Genomic DNA, 25,596 nt, shown 5'->3' on the forward strand with positions numbered 1-25,596 from the left:
ATGATAAGGATTGGGTAGAGTTAAGAAACGACAAGGAAATAAAGATCGAATTGTCATTTCTGATTACAGAAGTTGAGGCAGCTGTGAGCAAAATGAAAAATAAGAATGCTTGTGGGGTTGATGAGCTTCCAGCACAATTTATAAAACAAATGGTAACAAATGAGATCAAATTTTTTACTAAAATATGTAATTCTGTATACTTAAAAGGGACAATCCCAATGATTAAAAAAAAATGTTGTCTTACCTAAAAAGAGGGCAGGGCGGGTGTTTCCCAGCGGGTCGTGCCTAAACCCTTATAAATATTATAAATTAACCGAAAACCCAATTATTATTTAAATATAATAAACCTGAAAAACCCTGAAATATCTGTAAAATTCTGTAAAAGGTTAGGAAGAGGTCTACAGACGAAACAAATAGCAATGAATTGACAGATACACGTTCAAAAATCAATTCGAGAACAGTTTTTTTTGTTTTTTTGTTTTTACGTTCTTCTGGATTGCAATATCGGAAAGATGAGGCAGTGAGAGAACTAGAGTCAAATGTCAGTGTTTTGTGGAAATATCCTGTAATGAGTGTTGATGATATAAAAGAAAAAGTTTGAAACCTGTGTAGTAAATGTAACACAGGTGTGTCTGAGGGGCTAGTAGACCAATAACAACATTTAAAATGTATTCATTCAGCAAATTTTGAAAAGGACTTACCACCGTTTCAATTACTTAACAGTTTATATGGCAAAAATGTAAATGGCTTATTTCTAAATGCATGCACTGCGCTGAGAATATTTTGCACTCTTCCAGTTATGGATGCAGAACAGAACGCTTCTTCAGTATTCTGGGAAGAGTAAAAAATGTACTGAGATCAACTGTGTCAGTCGACTAAGCAGTTAGGTGTTTTGGCAATAGAGGCTCGTTTGGCAAAAAATAATTATTTTTAATAACATTATTTATTTGTTTGCTAACCGTAAGGGCCGAAGAATGCATTTTGAATAGCAGCTAAACTCGACTTCTGTTTGAATAAAATAGTTAATTAAAGGCTTCTGCTGTGTCCATTTTGTTCGTGAGTCGATTATACGAATTGTTGGCGTATTATTTGATATATGTATTTTATTTTTTAAATCTCTGAATCTAAAAATTTATTATTATGTGATGCTATCAGATAAATACATTCAAAATTTTTTTGCATTTTTTTTTGTTTCATTAAAAAAAATTGCCAGGACATTGTTGGTCTCTTTTTATTCATTTACCTGCACTCAACACCCTATAAATGTGCCGAATCCTGGGGCCGGGTTGACTGACCTACGCCCCTGCCTAAAAAAGCCAGGATCCTTGACTGCACCCAGTTTAGAACAATAAGCGTAATAATAAGAACAGAAGAACCTAAGAAAATAAGGAATCTGCAACAGGCCGGTTGGCCTGTGCACGGCAGCTCCTGTCGAGAGTTACTACCACTCTCTATCAACCATGAATCTATCTAGCCTCCTTTTACAACTTTCCAGCGTTTCAGCACTTACTACAAAATTGCTAAGCTTGTTCCACTCGTCCACCACCCTATTTGTGAACCAGTTTCTTCCTATCTCCCTCCTAAACCTAAACTTATCCAACTTGAATCCGTTGCTCCGAGTCCTATCCTGCTTGGATATTATAAGAACTTTATCTATATCCCCTTTATTGATTCCTTTCACCCACTTAAATACTTCTACCATATCTCCCGTATTCCTCGTTTTTCTAGGGAATGCTAATTTAGTTTCTTTAACCTATCTTGATATGGAAGGCTTCTAAGTCCCGGAATCATTTTCGTCATTCTTCGCTGCTCCGACTCCAGTGAATTGATATCCATTCTATAATAAGGGCACCAGAACTGAACAGCATAATCGAGGTGAGGCCTGACTAGCGCAAGATATATAAAACCTAATACTCTGTTTGCCTTATTTCGAACATTAACGCACTGTTTTCTAGGCCGTAGGTCCGGGCTTACAAATACCCCTAAGTCTCTTTCACAAGTCGACTTCTCGACGTTGATGTTGTTAAGGCTGTATACATTGTCAGTATTTGTTCTTCCAATATTAAGAACGCTGCACTTGCTGGTGTTGAATTTCATTTGCCATTTTTCTGACCACTCCTGCAGTTTATTTAAATCCTCCTATAGTGCATTTACATCCTGCCCTGGATTAATCTGCCGCCCTATTTTGGTGTCATCCGCAAACTTGCTTATGTCACTGCTGATCCCAGTATCTAGATCGTTTATGTAGATTATGAACAAGAGTAGGCCCAATACTGACCCCTGGGGAACCCCACTAGTTACACAGCCCCGCTCAGATTTAACACCATCTACGCTGACCCTCTGTGTTCTATCGGTGAGCCATGATTTTATCCAATTTAAAACTTTCCCCTCGATACCATGAGCCTTAACTGCTCTCAGAAGCCTCTGATGCGGTACTCTGTCAAACGCTTTGCTAAAGTCTAAGTAAATAACATCGTAATTTTAGTCATTATTTACTATCTCGAAAACTTTCCTAAAAAACGTCAGCCGATTTGTTAGACAAGATTTTCTCTTTGTAAATCCATGTTGAGAGTCGTAGATAAATTTGCTTTTCTCTAAATGCGATCGGATGCTATCTGCTATAATTGATTCAACATAACTTTAAGTACAATAAAGTTTAGAATAGAAAGCGATTTATCTGAAGAGCAAAATGAATTGAGAAAGAGAAAAGGAACTAAAGAAGCTATGTTAATTTTGGTTTGGGAATTTTGAGGATATGGCTTTAGAGGTCTAAAGAAATTTGTACATATGCTTTATTGATTTTGATAAAATCTTTTGTTAAGGTAAATCACAATTAACTTAGAGATAATGGAAAAATAAATATTAATGAAAGAGATGTTAGAATTTTAAGGATTCTTTACTGACAACAGGAGGCTACAGTGTTAGTAAATAATGAACTTACTAACTGGTTCGCAGTAAGACAGGGACTAAGACAAGTCTGTGTTCTATTTTCATCATTGTATAATATATGTTCAGAATTCTTAATGAGAGAAGTTATAAGTGATAATGAAGGACTAGAAGTTAATGGTAAAGTAATATCAAATATATGCTTTACAGTGGAAAAAGTTAACAAATATGTGTTGAGAGTTAATGGTGTAAAGACAAAAGTCATGGTTCTTTTCAAATTTGAAATAAATTTTAAAATAAAAATCATGGTGGGCAATAGGGAACTTAAACAATTGGAAAATTTTATGTGTTTGGGAAGTAACATAAGTTATGATGGTAGATGTACAGAAAAAATTAAAACAAGCAAAAACAGCATTTAATAATCGAAAAGCCATAATGAAAAGGGTCATTAACTTAAACTTGACAATAAGGCTACTGAGAGGCTTTATATGACAAGGACTGATGTATGGGTCAGAAGCGTGGACACTTACAGCAAACACCAGACAGAGGTTGGAGGCCTTTGGAATGTGGTGTTATAAGCGAGCTAAGAATAAGCTACACTGACAGGAAAACAAATGAAGAAGTACAAAGATTAGCAAAAACGTCAAGAGAAATACTTAAAATGCATAGAAAAAAAAAGATAAAATTGATACTTTGGTCATATAATTAGGGATGAGGGGATAATAACAGAAATATTAATGGGTAAAGTTGAGGGTAGGAGAGGCAGGGGAAGGCAGAGATTAGGATGGATGAATTAAATTAAAAACTGGGTCTCCAGAGAGTTACAAAACCTTAGAGGATTGGTAAAAACAGCCCGAGAACGTTTAGAGTGGTGGACTGTGGTCGCCAACCCTTAGATACGAGAACGGTATTATGATTATATGGCTCTTATGTTAACACGATTATTTGTAACTCTAATCCAGTCAATTAACTGTTTAGTTCTTTCATAATAATAAATTCTAGGTGAAGGCTGGATCTTTGCAACATCGCCCGGGGAAATTTACATTATGGGATAGTGTTTTATTAAATAATTTTAATTTAGATCAGCCTTAATATTCATTGTATTCAGATAGATATTCATTACATTCCCCCGTATTAACCCAGTCTCAAGATTTACTTAATAGCACTTATCAATTTTACATTATTCATAAGATATACAATTTTGTGTAAGTGCTCTGGCGGGTGATGCTGCCTCCCGACCTGCGGCTTCCTTTCTTTCGTTTTTAGCAGCAAATGGAAAGATCTCGGTTCTCGATCATACTACTTTTTACTTCAATACATAATAGCGGTTTGTGAATCGTTTCCTAGCGCTCTAGGGTTTAGGGAGGTGCTGTGAGACTCTTGGGGTCTGGCTAGTCACTAATCTCAGTGCGTTTGAATGTATCATCCGAGAGAGAATTGTATGTAATGAGTCATTGCAAGCTTGTTATTTGAGATAAAAAGATGAAGTTTGATGCATCAGCATCATAACTAAATTATATGCAAGTAGTTTTAGTAAGTAATCGCGATTAAATAATTATTTCTATACGTAAGTGTAAGTATAACACACAATTTTTGTTTACCCTTCAAACATAGGTTGGATGCTTATATGAGCAATAGCGGTTGGGTGTAAACGGGACTGCCCAGTATGGGCCAATAGGCCCGCTGCAATTTCCTCCATTCTTATGTTCATATATAACCTCATATTTGTTCTTTACTACACTCCACATATACGTGTTGCAGAACATGTAGCCACACACCAATATCGCTTTCTAATTATTTCACACATGTTTTAAATGTTATGGACAATACTAATGTTTACAATTGATACATGTTTATACATAATTTGATAAAATATTTTTGTGGTTTCATTTAACCAACAATCATGCCAATAAAACAATCTTGATGCTCTGTGTGCATGTGTTTGTGTGTGTGAAATGACGAGAAATTGATCCACATTTACATTTAGTTTGGGTAGATATATGGGTGCGGGGCCCGGGGCAACTCAGCCACTGCGGGGCCCCAGAAAAAAAAAAAAAAAAAAGTATTTCCACAAAACTCAAAAGGCAAGAGTCACAGCTCACAGGACAGGACACAATCTGAACTCACTGATTGCTGACCCTGGTGGACTGGCTGTGTGGAGTGGAGTGCAATGGATTATGGAGTCAGATTATGCGGTCAGAGGAACCCACCCCCACCAACCCCCATGGGACTGTCGCTATAGATGGTATGGTCACGGTTGCGATGTTGGCGTAAGCCGTCAGGTCAGATTAACTAGTCAATAGGTAATGTGTCCGAGGTCACTGGGTCTAGTGCTGCACCCGGCGGGGCCCCCACACGCGCGGGGCCCTGGGTGGTCGCCCCTGTTGGCCCCCGTATAGGACGGGCCTGCACATAGGCATTTGGATATAGTTACACGGAAGAAGGGAAATAAGGGTAATGGTTGGGTGTGGTGGATACATTGTGCTCCGGCACTATGCTCAAAACGACGTATGGGAGAGCTATCTCGGACGCTAAATTGATACATATTTTTATGAAACATCTTAAATACTAAGGGTGAAGCTTGATGTTACACACACACACACACATGACATTACAGAGTAAGTTACCTCTCTTGTTTCGCTTGTGTGTTGGCTGGTTTGGAGTTGCTTCGTTCGAATCTCGCTTTCGAAATTACAAAGATATTTGAAGGGTATAAAATGCAATATACTAATACATATTGCCATCTACACATCCATTCTATGACTGCTTACTATTCTACATAGCAAGATGATTAAACATGACAGACTGATAACGAAGCCTTGAAGGGTTCATAACTTGTGTGTTCGTGTGTTTGATGCTCCGTGATAGTTAGCGTGGCCTGCCGTTCAGAAAGGACCCGGTCCTCAACTCCGGCCCGACCTGGATGGGCTAGAAATTGTGGTTTCCGAGTGTACCTTTGTCATCTCACCACTCACCTTTTGTTTGTGCTGTTTTTGTTTTTCAACTACTTCTTCTTTTGTTGCTCCCAGTTCGACTTGCACCTCATGAGACGCATCATCCCATCTGCTACACATCACTCGCAGAGTCTCATATCGTTCATGAATTTTCCTGTCGATTTCTTCCTGCAGCTGCTATAGTTGTTGCTTCTGTTCTTCTCTGTGTTCCTACAGCTGCTCCTTAATTTTCACTTGCAGCTACACATTTTCATGTTTCTGCTCTTCTCGTTGTTCTTGCAGTAGTTGTTTCTGTTCTTCTTGTTGTGCTTGTAGCTGTTCTTGCAACCTTGTTTGTTGCTCCTTCTGTTCTTCCCGTTGTGATTGTAGGAATTGCATCAGATCAGCAATGGAAATCTCCCCTTGCTTGGCCTGGCTTCTGGTCTGGACACCTTCACCTTCCATCTTGACTGTTATCTCACTGCTAGGCTATCCCTACTCCTGACACCAGTGTTACAACCCACCTCCTTTCACAGCTTACCCAGCTTCCACCACTGGTACCAGCGGCCAGGGTCGTATGTACAGAGCAATAGATATCTCACAAGAGTTGTCAAATTACCACTGGCTGTCCCGCCAGTCTCCATTAATTCCCCGACGATCGGTATCAGTGTACAGACAAACAGCAGGCGGGTAGATTTTCACTAGGTTACAGAAACACTTTTATGCACTGTAGTCTTCTTTAATAAACAGTGATCCTTCACAACACTGCTGACAGGGTAATGTCTTCACAGCTTAACTCCACACTTCAAATCTATAGTCAGCACACTACCAGTGTACAATTCCGTAGTCTTCTCACTTTATATTAATCACAACAACTCCACAATACTTGCACAACAATTGTCTTCACTTGTTCACCTAGGCTTAGTCTTTACACTAGGAACAAAGGCGAGCAACTCACTAACTCTAGGCAGCCCCCTCCAGCTTATATACTGTTCGTCAGATGCCTAGAATATTCTAGCGTTGCTCAGACGCGGGAGGTCGGCTCGAGACCCTCCTGGAGAATTCTAGAATGATCTAGGCTTACAATAAGAGGTAAATCAGAAAAAAAATGATGCAAAACATTCTAGAATATTCTTACACAATTAATACTTCAATATCATCAATATATACACGAAAATTTCATTAAATTTACCATAAATAACTGCTGCATGGGACAGAAAACAATAAAAACACCTAATTTACAAGATTATAATTCGAGATTATGCCTCGGCATAACAATATTAAATGATCTCTGCGCACCACTGTCTAGCAGTTTATTCACCGCCGGTTACTTGAGTCATCCCAGGTCTCTCAGACACTCCACATGTGTGTTAACGAACATCTTTATAACTCGCTTCAATTATACTAACATTCATCACTCATAGTGCTGGTTATGGTCATATGTTAATTATGCAAAGACTATTTTCTTAACCCAATAACTACGACATACATTCTTGAATGATAATCAGAGGAGTGTGACATTATATTATTATTATTTTTTTTTTTACGGGGATTAGCCCACCCGGGAACAGGTCACTGACCCACATCAGGGCCTGGGGGGCAAAAATAAAATATAATAATAATAATAATAAAAATAATAAAAATAATAATAAATATTATTATTATTATCATTTCTATAATAATTAATAAAATTTAATAAACAAATAATAAAAATATAAATAAAATAATAATAATAATAATAATAATAATAATAATAATAATAATAATAATAATAATAATAATAATAATAACAATAATAATCATAATAATAATAATAATAATAATTGAGTGTATATTATGTATGCTGTATTATATATTATGTATGTATATTATGTATGTGCTCCATTTATATACATTATTTATTCAGCCTAGCTAGCAGCGTGTGGCAATGTAATTACCATGTCCCACATGCTTAATTAATGTGCCTGGCGACATATGGAAGCTGTTAATGTATCACTTGCCATACGTCACCTAGAGAGCAGTTGACCCCCGGACAGAGTAAGGAGCGCTACTTCCCTTGTGTACATATCTGTTATCCAGTAAATAGAACCTATAAAACTATACAGGTGTTTGTGTTCGCTCCTGTATATAGAACCTGGTACTCAGAACACGAACAATAATAATAATAATAATAATAATAATAATAATAATAATAATAATAATAATAATAATAATAATAATAATAATAATAATAATAAATAAACACAAAACGAGTTAGAGAGGGCCAAGGAAGATATCTTGAAATTAAAGGAACAATTAGCGAGGATAAAGGAAGAAACGAGGCAAGGAAAGCCGGTAACTGACGAAAACTCAGGCGAATGGAAGGTTGTGAGGAGAGGGATGACCAAACTGGTGGCGAAAAAACACACCAAGGATACGACAACAACAGCTAAGAGTACCAACTCTTTCAGTCCCTTGATAGCTGAATTAGACTTTAGTATAGTCAGGGAAAGGGCTGACAAGGAAGGTACGAAAATCTTGATTGTTGGCGGCTACCAAGTACGGTACATGGACAGAGTTTTTGTGGTAAAGATAAAAATAGGATGAGGGAATGTTTGCCAGGAGGTGGGGTGGGGGATATAGTTGACAGGATGGACAACATCTTGTCTGGTAAGGGGAACAAACCCATTATCTGCCGTAGTGCAGGAGGCAATGATATTGGACGGTGTAGGAGTGAGGAGCTTCTTGATAAGTTCAAGACAGCTATAGAACGTATTAGGTTGAAGGGAGGGATCCTTATCATATGTCCTGAATAGAAGGAGAGTTGGCAATGAATGATTGTCAAAGGCAGTTTGTGTCAACGGCCGTCTTGACAGATATTGCAAGTCAATATCATTCCCATTCATTGACAACTGGTACAACTTTTACGGCAGAAGGGACATTTATGCTAGGAATTGGTTGCATCTGTCTCGGGATGGGGTGGCAACCTTGGCTGGGTCACTGGAGAGGGCAGTTGAAAAGATGTCAAAGTCTTTAAACTGCTAGGGAAACATGTGAGCAAAGGGTTGGAGGAGACTGCAGTGGGAGAGGGTAAACAAAGTGAAAGGTTACAGGGAAATAGTGCTAGGAATTATGACAAAACTAAGTTAGGCAGGGAGTAAAAACCTAAACGCGACAAAGAGAGGACTCAGAACACGACTAATTTAAATGTTTACTATGCAAACAGTAGAAGTATGAGAAACAAAATGGATGATATTAGGGCCTTGGTATGTACCGAAAAAATCGATATAATAGCATTCACCGAAACATGGATAAACCTTGACTCACGTGAGTTACCTGTCGAATACCAGATTGCAGGTTACAAATTATTCCACACCGATAGGCACATTAGGAAAGGAGGCGGAGTAGCAATCTATGTCAGGGATAATCTGAAGTGTAAAATAAATAAGGAAATAAAAACTGAGCCGAATACAGAAACAATTTGGATACAATTAATTGATGGTAGGGAAAAATTAATCACAGGAGTAATATATAGACCTCCTAACCTTGATAGCATTAATGAGCGACTTATTTGGGACGAAATGTGCAGGGCTTCCATACATAGCAAAGTCTGTATAGTAGGCGATTTTAACTTTAGCCAAATACATTGGACTGACCTTACGGGTAACTCAGAATCAGAGGATTTTCTTGAAACGATCCAGGACTGTTTCCTGAGTCAACATATAACCGAACCCACCCGGGGTAATTATGTACTAGATTTAGTTCTGTCAAACAGAGAAAACCTCATTTGTAATGTCGAGGTAGGGAACGAACTTGCAAACAGCGATCACAAAGAAATTAGATTCCAGTTAGAATTTCAGGACAGCCGTAAGGAAAATTCCACTAAAATCCCAGATTTCTGAAGGGCAAACTTTGATAGTGTGAAGAGGCAGTTGAGAGAGGGGGTATCATGCTTGGGGGTGAACTACATGACCTCACATGAGGTGACCTCACTCAATGTCCCCACAGAGGGCGACCTCACCCTACCCTTAGACCTGATGGTTGAGATTGACTTGATAACGAGAGCTGAGGTTGCCGAGTTCCACGACAATTTAAATAATGAGTTACTTAATGCACAAAGGCAGAACATACCATACATAAAACTCAGATCAAACAACAATGACCCTAAATGGATAAATAATTAGTTAAAGAACATTATTGGACAAAGGAAGGCTATAGGTAGGAAAATAAATCGTGGTGAAGTTTACCTTCGAGATATAAGGTATTGGCCTGTAGGGTTAAGACCGAGATAAGAAAAGCCAAGAGGAATAATGAGCTGAAGATAACAAGGGAGGTAAAGTCAAACGTAAAGGGAGTCTATCAAATGTATCAAACTAAAACACGAGAAAAGATTGGACCAATACAGTCAGATACCGGCGAGCTAACTGATGATGACGGAGAAATGAGCAATAATCTGAATAAATATTTTTCAGCAGTTTTCGCCACCGAAAATTTAAACATAATACCCGAAGCTCCGACTCTATACAGAGATAGTGAAGAAAATAAATTAAGCAAGATAGTAGTGACTAGTAATGATGTTAGTAAGCAAATAGAAAAACTAAAGCCTAATAAGTCACCAGGACCCGATGAGATAATTTATTTGCCAGAGTATTAAAGGAATGTAAGGAAGAGCTTAGTATGCCCTTAGCAAAGTTGTTTAACATGTCCTTAAAAGCAGGTGTAGTACCAGAATCCTGGAGAATAGCGGATGTAATACCGATTTTCAAGAATGGAGATAAATCACTATTCTCTAACTACCGTCCAATCAGTCTAACATCAATTGTAAGCAAATTACTGGAAGCAATTATTTCAAACTCTATTCGAAATCACCTGGAAAAGCACAAGTTGATCAATGATTCCCAACATGGCTTCACTTGCGGGCGTTCATGTCTAACTAATTTATGCACATTCTTTTCATCTGTTTTCGATTGAGTGGACGAGGGGCACAATTATGATGTGGTATATCTCGACTTTAGCAAAGCCTTTGACTGAGTCCCCCATGAAAGACTGATAAGAAAAGTGGAGGCTCCCGGCATTAAAGGTGATATTCTAAAATAGATTAGGGCGTGGTTACACGACAGGAAACAGATTGTCAACATTAACGGCACTAAATCCGATTGGAGCAACGTCACTAGTGAGTTCCCCAAGGCTCAGTACTTAGACCATTATTATTTGTTATAGATATAAACGACATAGATATCGGCGTAGACAACAACATAAGTAAATTTGCTGATGACACTAAAATAGGGAGTGTAATTAAATCTGATGAAGACTCCGCAAAACTAAAAGAAGATTAAACAAATTTTTCGAATGGTCTGAAAAATGGCAGATGAAATTCAATGTGGACAAATGTAAAGTACTCAGTATAGGAGATGTAAACACGGAAACCAGATACCAGATGAACTACGATATTATTGAGAAATCCGACTGCGAGAAAGATTTAGGAGTAATGATAAGTAGGAATCTTAAACCAAGTAAACAATGTGTATTTGCATGAAACAAGGCTAATAAAGTACTTGGGTTCATTTCAAACGAGTGTTAGTTAAAAGACTAGCGAGGTCATCCTAAAACTATATCTTGCGCTTGTGAGACCTCACTTGGATTACGCAGTTCAATTCTGGTCACCGTATTACAGAATGGATATAGAATCCTTGGAAAGAATTCAGAGGAGAATGACAAGGCGAGTCCCGAGCATTAGGAACCTTGAGTACAGAGACATGTTAAAGCATCTTAATTTACACTCCCTCGAGAGACGTAGAGTGAGGGGCGATATGATAGAGGTGTATAAATGGAAGTCAGGGCTGAACAAAGGGGACATTAGAAAGGTACTCAAACTATCCAACCAGGATCAAACTCTTAACAATGGTTTTAAATAAGACAAATTTAGATTTAGGCGCGAAACAGGTATACTTTGGTTTGTAAATAGAGTAGTGGACGATTGGAACAAGTTACCAATTTTTTTTTTTTTTACGGGAATTAGCTGACCTGGACACAGGTCAAACGACCCACAACGGGGCCTGGGGGCGAAAAATAGGAACAGAAGGAAATTGAAAATACTGTAAAGAAGAAAAATATTATACTGTGTTAATCTACACCACGAAGATGAAGGAAAACCAGCTTTTTAAAGTGAGACAGATTGTATAAGTATGGAAATACAGAAGAAAGCAGAGCATTCCATAGTTTGGCTGTGTGAGGAAGGAAGGAGGTACTATAACGGGTTATTCTCGAGTGATCGACATCCACAGAGAAACGGTGGGCACCGCTGGTAAGACGTGTGTTACGAGCCCACGGCCTAAATGGCGGCACACAGAATGCCAAATCCATCGAACATTGCCCGTTAAAGTACCTGTAAAAGAGAGAGATTGAAGCAAGATTGCGGTGAAGGGAGGACCGGTGGTAGAAGCGGTACCGTTCTTGCCTCGCAAGCAAGATGTCACAGGTTCGATTCCCGGGCCGGTGGAAGTTGTTTGGACTTACTTCCTAGACCCCATTAGTCCCTGTTCACCTAGCAGTAAAGTAGGTACCTGTTGTAAGTCGAAAGTTGCGAATTCGTATTCAGGGAGTTGTAGGAGCTTCCAATAACTTGATGACATAAAATACTGACTCTGCAGGCTTCTTCGCCCTTGACTCTTCAGGCTTCTACGCCCTTGACTCTTCAGGCTTCTACGCCCTTAACTCGTGAGACATAAAGGCAAGCATGAACTTAGCATGCTTCCCTGTTGGGCTCTGTAAACGCTTCTGCGCTTCACCTTACATAAAGATGTAGGGGGGTTCCCAATAAAAAAAAAAAAAAATTGCGGGGGAAGAAAAAGGGAAGAGAAATGGTCGACTAAAGGAGGAGAGTTAATAAGACGAAATGCCTTTGATTCCACCCTATCTAATAGTTGGACAGAAGAAGAGCCACCCCAGATATTAGAGCAGTACTCCAAGTTAGGACGAATGAATCCCTTTAAACTTGTAGCAACTGCTCAGGAGTGAAGTAGCTACGGAATCTGTACAGCATTCCCAACTTTCGGGAGACAGCTTTAGCTATATTAAGGATGTGTGATTTCCAGGTTATATTAGAGGAAATGGTGAGGCCTAGCATATCTATTTCAGAATTTGGCAGGATGATAGCATCCTAAAATGTAATTGGTGGGAGATCATCTAATTTAGAAAGTGTAACTGGTAAATACTGAGTTTTATTTCTATTGAATTTAACCAAGTTTGTACCTCTCCACTCAGAGATGTTGCACAGATCCACATTGATAGAAGTAATGATATCAGCTCTAGAAACAGATCTAGTTTGAGATTTAGGAGGAAGGGTAAAATGTGAAGAAGAGTGAAGAGTCGAATCATCAGTGTAAGAATGGATAGAATTAGTTGTAGTGTGAAGTAAATCATGAATTCGAATACGCTGGATAGCTACAAACATAGGTTGGATGGATATATGAGCAATAGGGGTTGGGTGTGAATGGGACTGCCCAGTATGGGCCGATAGGCCCACTGCAGTTTCCTCCATTCTTATGTTCTTATGTTCCTGCCATGTGGCGCCCAAATATGGTGTGGTCAGTATTTCATCATACCACTTGAGTTACTAGGAAGCAATTTTGCGTTAGCCCATTTGTTGTTGTATGTGTAATCAATGTTATAATATTTATTTTAGTTGATATTAATTACCTTTGGCTTCCCATAAATATCTCTAACGTTCTCTCATTTATAACCTTGTCTCAAACCTTGTATAGAAGTTAACGTAAGCTTATGAATTAAACGAAGGTCATCTGCACATGTGCAGGTGGGCGGAACTTATTGTGCTGGCTGGGTCAGTACCACTGCTCACAACTAGGGCTTCCCTGTCTCACACTATCCTTGCCTGAGTGTAGAAGTCCCTCCTCTCCTCCTGCCTTGTCTCGTCCTTGGCGTGGTTCTGGACATACTGTAGATCTGCCTCTGCCCTTTTCTCTCTTTCTGTGCCACCATGTGGCTTAAGGTTTGTGAATCCTTTCCTAGTGAATGTTACGTAGGAGTCAGTGGTGCTTATAATGAACTCCAAATTAGGTAATAAGTGCATTAGCTGTATATTATAGTTTGAGAAGTACATTTATATTATGTCTTGTACCTTTAGTTTGTAAAAATACTTAATTAAGGTGGATATATCTGGGTGTTTCTGTTGGTCATTTTCGCCCAGGATTTTATTCTTCAGGCATGACTAGGTATTTGGGAACACCGAAAGAGAATCTTATAAAGTGTACCTTACTTAAAGCTAGCCATAGCAGTATATCTCTATTGTCCAGCTCTGTGTCTTTTCGGGTAAGCTTGGGTGTGACATAGGTTGTGATATTGCTGAAAGTGTCCAGATTTTTTTCACGATCTCTTCCTTTGCATTTAACCATCATAACATCTCCCGAACCTCTTATCGTCTTTGGAGTTTTTCACAAAATATTTCTGAAGCCTAGTCTTCACTGTTATTAATTGGTGCATGAATCTGACTTATTTCCAAGTCTATGGCTGGAACAGTAAATTTAACGTATGAAAATACCTTCTTCAATTCGCGATTTTCGCTGCCTGAATACATTACATTACATAATTTATCACTTATGCTATTAGAACTTTTCATATAACTTCACTTAAACCCAATATAACTCATTGCAACTGTTTTATCTCTCGTTATAGCTTCCATTTTCTGTCCGGCCACTAGATTTGAGTTTGTGTTTTCTCCATCTAAGGCATAATGGACTTATATTAAAGTTCCAGAGCTATTTTCTTGCTCAGCTAGGAATTTCTAGCTCAAGCTGATACACTACTCACAAGTTTGGGTGGCAATGAACATCGTTTAAAGTATCTATCCTTAGGAGTGGGCTAAGATGAAAAATTAAGTGAGACAAGAAGCCCAATGCCTTTCCTCAACACATATGCAGAGTTTACCGACAAGGAAACTATCTCTGTTGGCCTATATGTTATAGGAAGGCACACACACCACTACCTCTGTTAGTGTGTGTTGTAGAGGAAGACACACCACTACCACCTCTGTTAGTGTGTGTTGTAGAGGAAGACACACCACTACCACCTCTGTTAGTGTGTGTTACAGAGGAAGACACACCACTACCACCTCTGTTAGTGTGTATTACAGAGGAAGACACACCACTACCACCTCTGTTAGTGTGTGTTACAGAGGAAGACACACCACTACCACCTCTGTTAGTGTGTATTACAGAGGAAGACACACCACTACCACCTCTGTTAGTGTGTGTTGTAGAGGAAGACACACCACTACCACCTCTGTTAGTGTGTGTTACAGAGGAAGACACACCACTGCCACCTCTGTTAGTGTGTGTTATAGAGGAAGACACACCACTACCACCTCTTCTAGTGTGTGTTATAGAGGAAGACACACCACTACCACCTCTTCTAGTGTGTGTTACAGAGGAAGACACACCACTACCACCTCTGTTAGTGTGTATTACAGAGGAAGACACACCACTACCATCTCTGTTAGTGTGTGTTATAGAGGAAGACACACCACTACCACCTCTGTTAGTGTGTGTTACAGAGGAAGACACACCACTGCCACCTCTGTTAGTGTGTGTTATAGAGGAAGACACACCACTACCACCTCTTCTAGTGTGTGTTATAGAGGAAGACACACCACTATCACCTCTGTTAGTGTGTGTTATAGAGGAAGACACACCACTACCACCTCTGTTAGTGTGTGTTATGGAGGAAGACACACACACCACTACCACCTCTGTTAGTGTGTGTTATGGAGGAAGACACACACACCACTACCACCTCTGTTAGTGTGAGTGTGAGTCACTGGGGGCAGGACATACCTGGCGGGGTTCCTGATGATGATAATGGCTGGCACATTGGGGTACTTTCTAAGGTGCTTTACATAGTGGCTTTTGGTAACAATGGTGTTTCGTGACTTCAATGAGTACCTCTCTCCCAGGAAACCTGAAAGTAGAAAAACGTGGAGTGTATATATATATATATACCTCAATATACCTCACTAGTTGGGATTCGAATCCTAGACCTCTGAAAGTGAATGTGAACATGGATCGCTACCACCGCACCACAAGGACAACAAAACCAATCCTAGGCATTGTTATATTCTACACACAGCCTGTTCAGCGTGCTTATTAAGCGCCGTGAACCTCGAATGGGGATTGCCCGTGCCAACTACGTAGTCGGAGTAGTATTTTACCAAATCCAGCTAGGAAACAGGAGGCTAAACATATATCTCATCAGTCCATATAGCAAGCGGTCTTGTTTGTACTGTATATGGAAGTCCGCGTGCCATTTGGACTGATGGTCAGCAAGCTCGCCTCGCAAGCGAGCTAACCCGGATTCGATCCCCGGGCAGGGTGAACTATGGGCAAGTTTCTTTACGTCATTTGCCTCTGTCTACCCAGCAGTAATTGGGAACCTGGATGTTAATCGATTTGTGGATCGTAATCTGGGGTAATGGCTAGCCAGTGAGCTTGGCGAGTTGTCTGGTCTTCTCGGACTATTCCTTGATACTGGGTCATGCAACTCGTTAACTCAGGGTGTGGATGTTGTGTTGGCGACAGTTTCTACACCTTAAACAAATTCATGCCTAGGTGGCCCTAGAACCGGCCATCTTCGTTACACGATGGGCAGCCATTATTATTATTATTATTATTATTATTATTATTATTATTATTATTATTATTATTATTATTATTATTAATATATATGATATATTCAGAAATTTTAATGTGATACTAAGAGACGTTAGAACAAATATGACCGATCTGCCGAAAAGGGAAACATAAGTAGGCCAGGCTGAAACACTCATGCCTCGTGGAGAGTTAAAACAAAGCCTCCAAGCAACGCCCTCAGTCAGGCGAAGGAAGCATTTTGAACTAGGCCTATAGAAATTTAAATGTACTTTATCGAATTAATGTAGACACGATTCATGAAGTTAAGGGACAATTATAAAATCTAAAGTTATTATGGATACTTTCCCAGTCTAAATATGGTACGTGTGTCCCAAAGAAACTATTAGAAATACCCGAAAGATGACGTCATGAGGGGAGGGGGGCAAGCGAGCGCCCTGAGGGATGCAGACGTTGACCTGGCCTTAGTAGTTCACGGTCATTAACCTAAACAAACGTCTAACTACGCTTTCCTTGGCGGAAAGCGACCACGTGGCCTCGTCACCTTCCCGCTCATTCATCCGTGTTACAAGTAAGTCCTTATTCGATCTCAGACAGTGTTTAGATAGGGGGGAGAAGAATTTAACATTAATTAACAAAGTACTCCTTTTGCAAGATCAGGAGACCACACTCGGTTGGTGGTTGATGGTTGGTGGTGATGGTGGTTTGGAAGACATAGCTGGCTACTCAATGGGTGGATACCCACCCGGCCGGCGAGTAGACAGGTGTCCCTACCTACTAAACTACCGTGACTGACCGCAGAGCTTGATTGTGGTCGATCTGGTTCATCGAATCAACCCACCTAGATTCATACAACACCACAAGAACCACCCACACATCTCCTCAATCAGCCAGTCAAAAATCTTACTAACGGTTAAGTAGAACCCTTCCCTCAGCTGGGCAGGGTTCACCTGGTTGTATTCGGAGCTGGCCTATATATATATATATATATATATATATATATATATATATATATATATATATATATATATATATATATATATATATATATATATATATATATACTGATAACTACAAGAAAGAAAAAAACACGAAGTTCCAGCGCTTTCGAGTAATTCACATCTTCAGGGTAGTACAGACTAAAGAGGAGTACAAAACAAGTTTGTGTATATACAGAGGAGGTGAGACCAGGTCCTTACTAGAAAATACGACACAGTGTAAATATTATATATATATATATATATATATATATATATATATATATATATATATATATATATATATATATATATATATATATATATATATATATATATATTAATATTAGAAATTCAGGTAATTTCAAACGCGCGCCATGGCATACTGGTTTTCAGTCGTCTGAGGGAGCCCTGGGTTGTGAACTAGTCCTATATGATATTAAATGTAATTTGCCGAATTAATAATGATGGGATTCATGAAGTTAGGGAGACTATTATTGAATTTGGAATTATTATAGATCGTTTATCAGCCTGAATAATGTTACGGGTGTCCCAGGAGTTATTAGTTAGGCGGAAAATATGTCGCGTAGGCCTAGCTGACGCCTTGAGAGGACACGAGGTTGGCTGGCTCTCAGTAACGCGAAAGCATTCGGATCAACAAGACGTCCTGCGTCCGTCACAGAAATAGTCCGTGGCTTATGCTGTGTTGCGCTATTGCAGTATAACAAGTAAGTTTCATTCTATCTCAGACAGGGTTTAGATTGGGCAGTGATAAAGTTAACAAGAGCTAACAGTGAGTTCATTTCAGGGTTTCCGTCAGAGCCCACTTGACTGCGAAATTGACTGCGAGAGTGATGACTGCGAGATTGGCTGTCGTTTGAGACTGCCGTTGATGATTGAGGGGCGATTGTCGCCGTTGGACCGATCAGTGTAGGCCTGTCACTGTTTAGCTGGGTATCAAAAGGATCTCTTGAGTGAATCTAGCGTCTGGGTGCCCAGCTGACGACAGGACGATCGTTGGGGTCATCAGCTCTTCTCTACCTCGGCTCTAATACCACATGTCTCCAGCAGCTTAGTGAAACCCTCTTACTACAGGAAGCTAAAGCTTCTCTCAACTATACAAGGTCTGATTGGCTCCTCCCTTCCGCTTCATGGATGTATTGGGGTAAAGTGAAGCAGCTGGTGATACAGGGCCGCACTCTGGGGCCAAGAGTCAGTGGAGTCTAGAGTACACTTTCCAAGGTGGAGAAAGGCTGATTTGGGCCTTAAACTACGGGTGCCTGTTGGTTGTGCCTTAAAGCGACTTCTGGTGCAGGTGGAATCTGTGTGTGTGTTAGGTTGAAGCATGGCTCACGGGTATTGGTGGACTCAGTAACTTCTAAATAATAGTGACAAAAATTTTTGTGTAGTTAATACTATTTTCAGTTACTTATGTATGCTGTGTGCATAATATTTCTTTATAATCGCAATCTCAGGTATAACCTTTGTTTCCCCAGAGTAGTGTTTAAGTTAGGGTTGGGAGGTGTGTATCTGTTGGAGAAATATAATTTTGTTGAGCGCCCTGAAGGCCTATTCAGAATTGGGTGCTTAAGCTCTGATTTTTATACCATTTTCTCAGTGCTGGATATAATTTTGGTGAGTGCCCTTAAAGCCTATTCATTGTAGAGTTATTAATTTCTATTCTTTTTATTACATTTCTCAGTGCTGGATATCATTTTGTTGAGTGCCCTTAAGGCCTATTCATTATAGAGTTATTAATTTCTATTCTTTTTTTTACCAGTTTCTCAGTGCTGGATATCATTTTGTTGAGTGCCCTTAAGGCCTATTCATTGTAGAGTTATTGATTTCCTATTTTTTTAATATCATTTTTAAGTGATTGATATTTTGTTGAAAGCCCTTAAGGCCTGGTTCATGTGTACAAGCAACATTTCTTAATACTTTAAACTTATTATCCTCTAATGAGGCATTGCCTGAGTTCTAATAATTTCCACATAGATAATAACTTTTATTCCCCCAAGGTAGTATTTTAAGTTCAGGTTAAGAAGTGCATATCGGTTACCACTATTTGATTTGTTTGTAGTGTTGGAGGATAGTATGTAATTTTTAAAATTATTCAATCTCTGATGTCTGATACGCTATTCTTCCACGGGTCACGGACAATTCATTTTGTTTAGTAAATTAAGTGCTCTTGTGCTGGTTTGGGATTACTCACTAAAGGGGTGCTTCCTGCAATTACCATCTATAATCTTTAATAAACCAAGTCCAATAGAAATTAAAGGTCCATAAATTCCGACGGTTACATATATATATATATATATATATATATATATATATATATATATATATATATATATATATATATATATATATATATATATATATATATATATATATATATATATATATATATATATATATATATATATATATATATATATATATATATATTATTTGACATGTCGTATTTTCTATTTTTTTTTTATAACATGCTTCAATGTTCCATATTATTCCTGTAATGATGTGTTATATTTACTATTATATAATCTATTCACCTTAACCTGTGCTGTTAAGGTTTTAACTGTTATTATTTGTTCAAGCCCATCTTATTTCTTCATTTAGTATTGTAACAAGCATTCTTTGTTTCTCTAACAACCATCTGCATCGTTTCACTGGCGGGTTTTTGGCGGGAATTGACCCTATATATAGTGGTCTACCAACTGACTGAGTTCAGTCCTCCTTGTCATTCAGTTCACGTTCTTTTGAGTGACACTTGTCACCTGTTACTTATACTTCATTTTATTTCTGTGCTGTTCCTGTCACCACCAATGTGGTATATCTATGTGAGTACCTATTTATGTCTCTTATGTGTCCATCAGTGCTTGCTTAGTTATATTTAAGTAATTCAGTGTTGTTTCACGATAGTTAATTTCAGTGTTAGTTATTTATATGTTTATGCAGTGTTAACGTAATCCTGTGCTATATTTTTATTCTATATATTTAAGCAGTTCTTTTGATGTTTCGATGTTTAATATCATTTGTGTCTTAAAAGTTTCGATAGTGAATCAATTTGTTGTGACAGCCTATGAGGCTCTTTATTGTGTTAATATTTAATTTAATTAAATTCTTAAAGGTTTACTTTATTTATTTTTATTCCTTTTTAATTTACTTCACCTTTATTGTTTGGTTACGCCTAGAACCTGGATATTAATTAAATTAAAGGCAATGAAAAAAAAATATATATATATATATATATATATATATATATATATATATATATATATATATATATATATATAATATAACCGCCAGTTGAGCCTGACCCACGAGCCCATGACTGTGACGGGAAAGCTACCTCTGGACCACCAGGTTACAAAGCAGTCCTTGACTCTGTTATATTTCACAAAGCCGGTTCAACGAGCATGGGCCGTGAACTCTTATGGGGACTACCCTATCCGTGGTGGTCAGAGTAACGTTTTACAAATCCGGCTGGTGCCCAGACTTCACATACAATCAACACCTCAATCCGCCAGGATTCGGACCTGACCCACGAGCCCATGACTGTGACCGGGAGCTACCTCTGGACCACCAGGATACAAAACAGTCCTAGACTCTGTTATATTTCAGACAAAGCCTGTTCAACGAGCTTATGGCGCCGTGAACCTCTAATGGGGACTACCCATATCCGTAGGTGGTCAGAGTAACGTTTTACCAAATCGGCGAAACAGTTCCATATATATTTCATTAGCCCAATAAAGCAGCGGACTTACATACAATCAACACCTCAACCCAGGATTCAGATCCACAGCACCTGGGTTTATTGGGCTAATGAAATATATATATATATATATATATATATATATATATATATATATATATATATATATATATATATATATATATATATATATATAAAATATTCAGAAATTTCAGAGTAATTTCAGCATACGCCATTGGCGATACTGAGTTTTCAAGGTCGTCTGAGGGAAGAGTGCTCCTACATAGCGAGAGGTTGGAACTAGGCCTATATGATATTAAATGTAATTTGCGAACTAATAATGATGCGATTCATGAAGTTAAGGACTATTATTGTGGAATATTATAGATCGTTTATCAGTCTGAATAATGTTACGGGTTGTCCCAAGGGTTATTAGTTAGGCGGAAAAATATGTCACGTAGGCCTAAGCTGACGCCTTGAGAGACCACGAGGTTGGCTAGCTCTCAATGTTAGCGAAAGCATTCGGATCAACAAAGACGTCCCTGCGCTTCCGTCACAGAAATAGTCACATGGCCTAGTCACCTGTGTTGCGCTATTGCATTATAACAAGTAAGTCTCATTCGATCTCAGACAGGGTTTAGATAGGGCAGTGATAAAGTTAACAAGAGCTAACAGTGAGTTCATTTCAGGGTTTCCGTCAGAACCCACTTGACTGCGAGAAATTGACTGCGAGAGATTGACTGCCGTTTGAGACTGCTGTTGAGGATTGATGACTGGCGATTGTCGCCGTTGGAACGATCAGTGCAGGCTTGTCACTGGTTAGCGGGGTAGCAGAGGCTCTCTTGAGTGAACGAGTGCTCCTGACAACTAAAACGATACGGGACCAGCATCAGCATTGGGTGATCAGTTCTTACCACGTGGGTGCACAACACCACGTGTCCTTGGTCAGATAGAAGTATTACCTACTGGCCATAGTCACCTGTTGGCGTTCTCTATTTCCCCCATGGACGCACTGAGAGTACACTGGAGGCTATCTGAGTAGATTAATGGTCACACACTGAGACCAGGAGTTGAGATACCTAGAGAAACATTTTATCTCCTTATTTCGGTATGTTGAATTGGGTGGAGCATGGTTCATTGGATAGGACCCAGTAACATCTCAATAATAGTGACAATATTTTGTGTGTAGTAATAGTTTTTAAATGATTTTGATAGTATTGTTTTTTGAATGTTTGTGTCACTAAGTAGAACTAGAGGATACTGTGATTTAATTCCTTTTGCATTTAATTTTTTATAATCTGGACGAGTATAACCTTTGTTCCCCAGAGAGTAGTTTTAAGTTAGGTTAGGAATTGTGCATCTGTTGGGGTGATATAATTTTTGGAGTGCCCTTAAGGCCTGTTCATTGTAGAGTTATTAATTTCTATTCTTTTTTTTACCATTTTCTCAGTGCTGGATATCATTTTGTTGAGTGCCCTTAAGGCCTATTCATTGTAGAGTTATTGATTTCCTATTGTTTTATAAAAATTTCTCAGTGATCGATGTTATTTTGTTGAAAGCCCTTAAGGCCTGTTTCATGTGTGCAAGCAACATTTCATAATACTTTAAATTTATTGTTGCCTGAGTTTCTAATAACTTCATATCATGTATAACTTTTATTCCCCAGAGTAGTGTTTTAAGTTCAAGTTAAGAAGTGCTATATTGGTGTACCATTATTTGATTATGTTTGTAGTGCTGGAGGAATATAAGTGTCTAAATTTTACAGTTTGTCTCATTCATCCCAGTCACAGACGCTATCCTTCCACGGAGTCTGGACAGTTCATTTTTGTAGTAGAATTTAAGTGTTCTTGTGCTGGTTAGGTTTTTCTCAAAGTGGCTTCCACTGGAATGCAGAGCAAAGCTTAATAATATTGTCCCTAGTGTCATTCAAAATTGAAGAAATAAATGAATCCTTCCATTTCTTGATAATAGCTATCATGAGAAATGTAAAACTATAAATTTAAGGAATATAGAAAGCCCACACAGGTAGACAGTTTCATTCACTTTTATCAGATCACCTTGAGTCTACCAAAATGTCAGTTTTTCACTATGTTCTAAAGTGTCTGCTTGTATTGTGACTCTGAATTTATTGACGATGAATTGAGAAACATTCGTTCTATTGCACAGAATCTTGGGTACCCTTCTGTGTTTGTTATTCGTTGCATTAAAAAGGGCTAAAAAATCCTTTCATTCCTCTCAAACCAGACAAGTTCTACTTAAGAATATTTTTGACTCTGCCCTATCGTAATGAATTTGTCCCGTTAGTTCGGTCCTCTGCTTTAAATGTTATTGTTGTTTTCAAGTATGACTCAACCATTGCAATATGTTGTAAGAATAGCCCAGGTTTGAATGTTAAATGGAAGTGTTTGTTGTATTCCATGTGGCAAATGTAATTGTAATTATGTGGGTCAGACGGAAAAACACTTGCAGCTCGATTCAAACAACATAAGTATAATATCAGAACTGTATCTGAAAGCAGTGCCTTGTTCGTTCATGTTAGGAATAATAATCCTGCCCCATTACTTGGGAAAAAAGCTTAGAAGTATTCTACTCATCTTGTGTCACAGAAAAGACTTCTGGTTGAAGCTAGTTTGATTAAGGAATTAAAATCAATAAACTTAGTGATGGTCAGTTCCAAAACTGATATGTTGCATAAATTTGTTGTCCAGTGGCCCAAGGTTAAAAATGCTTTGAAAACTTTTGATCTTGATGTATGATAGTTATTTTGTGGGTCCTTTTTTTCTGACCTGACCTGTCTAGTCACGTCACCATCTCTTAAGCTTAATAAGTCACTGGTCCCGATGAGATATTTGCCGAGTATTAAAGGAATGTAAGGAAGAGCTTAGTATGCCTTAGCAAAGTTGTTTAACATGTCCTTAAAACAGGTGTAGTACCAGAATCCTGGGGATAGCGAATGTAATACCGATTTTCAAGAAGGGGGATAGATCACTATCCTCTAACTACCGCCCAATCAGTCTAACATCAATAGTAGGAATTACTGGAAGCAATCATTTCAAACTCTATTCTGAAATCACCTGGAGAAGCACCGATTGATCAATGATTCCCAGCATGGCTTCCAAGCGGTTCTTGCTAACAAATCTATTAACATTCTTTATCAGTTTTCGAATCAGTGGACGAGGCTACAATTATGATGTGGTATATCTCGACTTTAGCAAAGCCTTCGACAGAGTCCTCACGAAAGACTAATTAGAAAGGTAGAAGCTCATGGCATCAAAGGTGACATCCTTAAATGGATTAGGGCGTGGTTACAGGACAGGGAAACGGTGAGCATTAAGGCACTAGAGTCCCATTGGAGCAACGTCACAAGTGGAGTTCTCAAGGCTCAGTACTTGGACCATTATTGTTTATTATATACATAAACGACATAGATATTGGCATAGCAGCAACATAAGTAATTTGCTGATAACACTAAATAGAGCGTGTTATCAAATCTGACGAGGACTCGGCAAAACTACAGGAAGATCTAAACAAATTTTTCCAATGGTCTGAAAAATGGCAGATGAAATTCAATGTCGACAAATGTAAAGTTACTCAGTATAGGAGGTGTAAACAGAAACCAGATACCAGATGAACAACGATGCCATAGAAATCCGACTGCGAGAGAGATTTAGGAGTAATGATAGTAGGAACCTTAAGCCAAGTAAACAATGTGTTTTTTTGTTAACAAGGCTAATAAAGTACTTGAGTTCATACAAAGGAGTAATTAGTTACAAGTCTAGCGAGGTCATCCTAAAACTGTATCTCTTCTTGTGAGACCGCACCTGGATTACGCAGTTCAGTTCTGGTCACCGTATTGCAGATGGATATAGAATCCTGGAAAGAATTCAGAGAATGACAAGACTAATCCCGGGCATTAGGAACCTTGTATAGAGACAGGTTAAGCATCTTAATTTGCACTCCCTCGAGAGACGTAGAGCGAGGGCGACCTGATAGAGGTGTATAAGTGGAAGGCAGGGCTAAACAAGGGACATTACAAAGGTACTCAAATTATCCAACCAGGAGCGAACTCGTAACAATGGTATTAAATTAGACAAATTTAGATTTAGGCGTAAATAGGTAAACACTGGTTTGGAAACAAGTGAGTGGATGAATAAGACAAGTTACAAATATCATCATTACTCGAATATTGAATTGCTTCAAACATAGGTTGGATGCTCATATGAGCAATAGGGGTTGGGTGTAAACGGGACTGCCCAGTATGGGCCAATAGGCCCGCTGCAGTTTCCTCCATTCTTATGTTCTTATGTTAATAACGGTAAGTTACAATAGATGCCCATTTTTTATAGTAATGTGTACGATTTTCGCCTCTATAACCAGTGGTTGCTGGGGTCGGTGATCAATAATGGCTTTCGCATTTTTGCCTGTGGGGGCTCGGGGAGGTGGTGGAG

General features: G+C 38.7%; 1 protein-coding gene across 1 annotated transcript in view; it reads right to left on the reverse strand.

The window, feature by feature from the left end:
- The window catches only part of LOC121863642, a 111,036-nt gene that overhangs the window by 45,035 nt on the left and 40,405 nt on the right, over window positions 1-25,596 (reverse strand). Inside the window, exon 5 of the mRNA XM_042362395.1 lies at window positions 15,647-15,770. Coding sequence (XP_042218329.1) covers window positions 15,647-15,770 — 124 coding nt within the window. The remainder of the gene's footprint in view (window positions 1-15,646; window positions 15,771-25,596) is intronic.

This window comes from Homarus americanus, unplaced genomic scaffold (assembly GCF_018991925.1).
Source record: "Homarus americanus isolate GMGI-L3 unplaced genomic scaffold, GMGI_Hamer_2.0 scaffold41366, whole genome shotgun sequence".
Classification (NCBI taxonomy): domain Eukaryota; kingdom Metazoa; phylum Arthropoda; class Malacostraca; order Decapoda; family Nephropidae; genus Homarus; species Homarus americanus.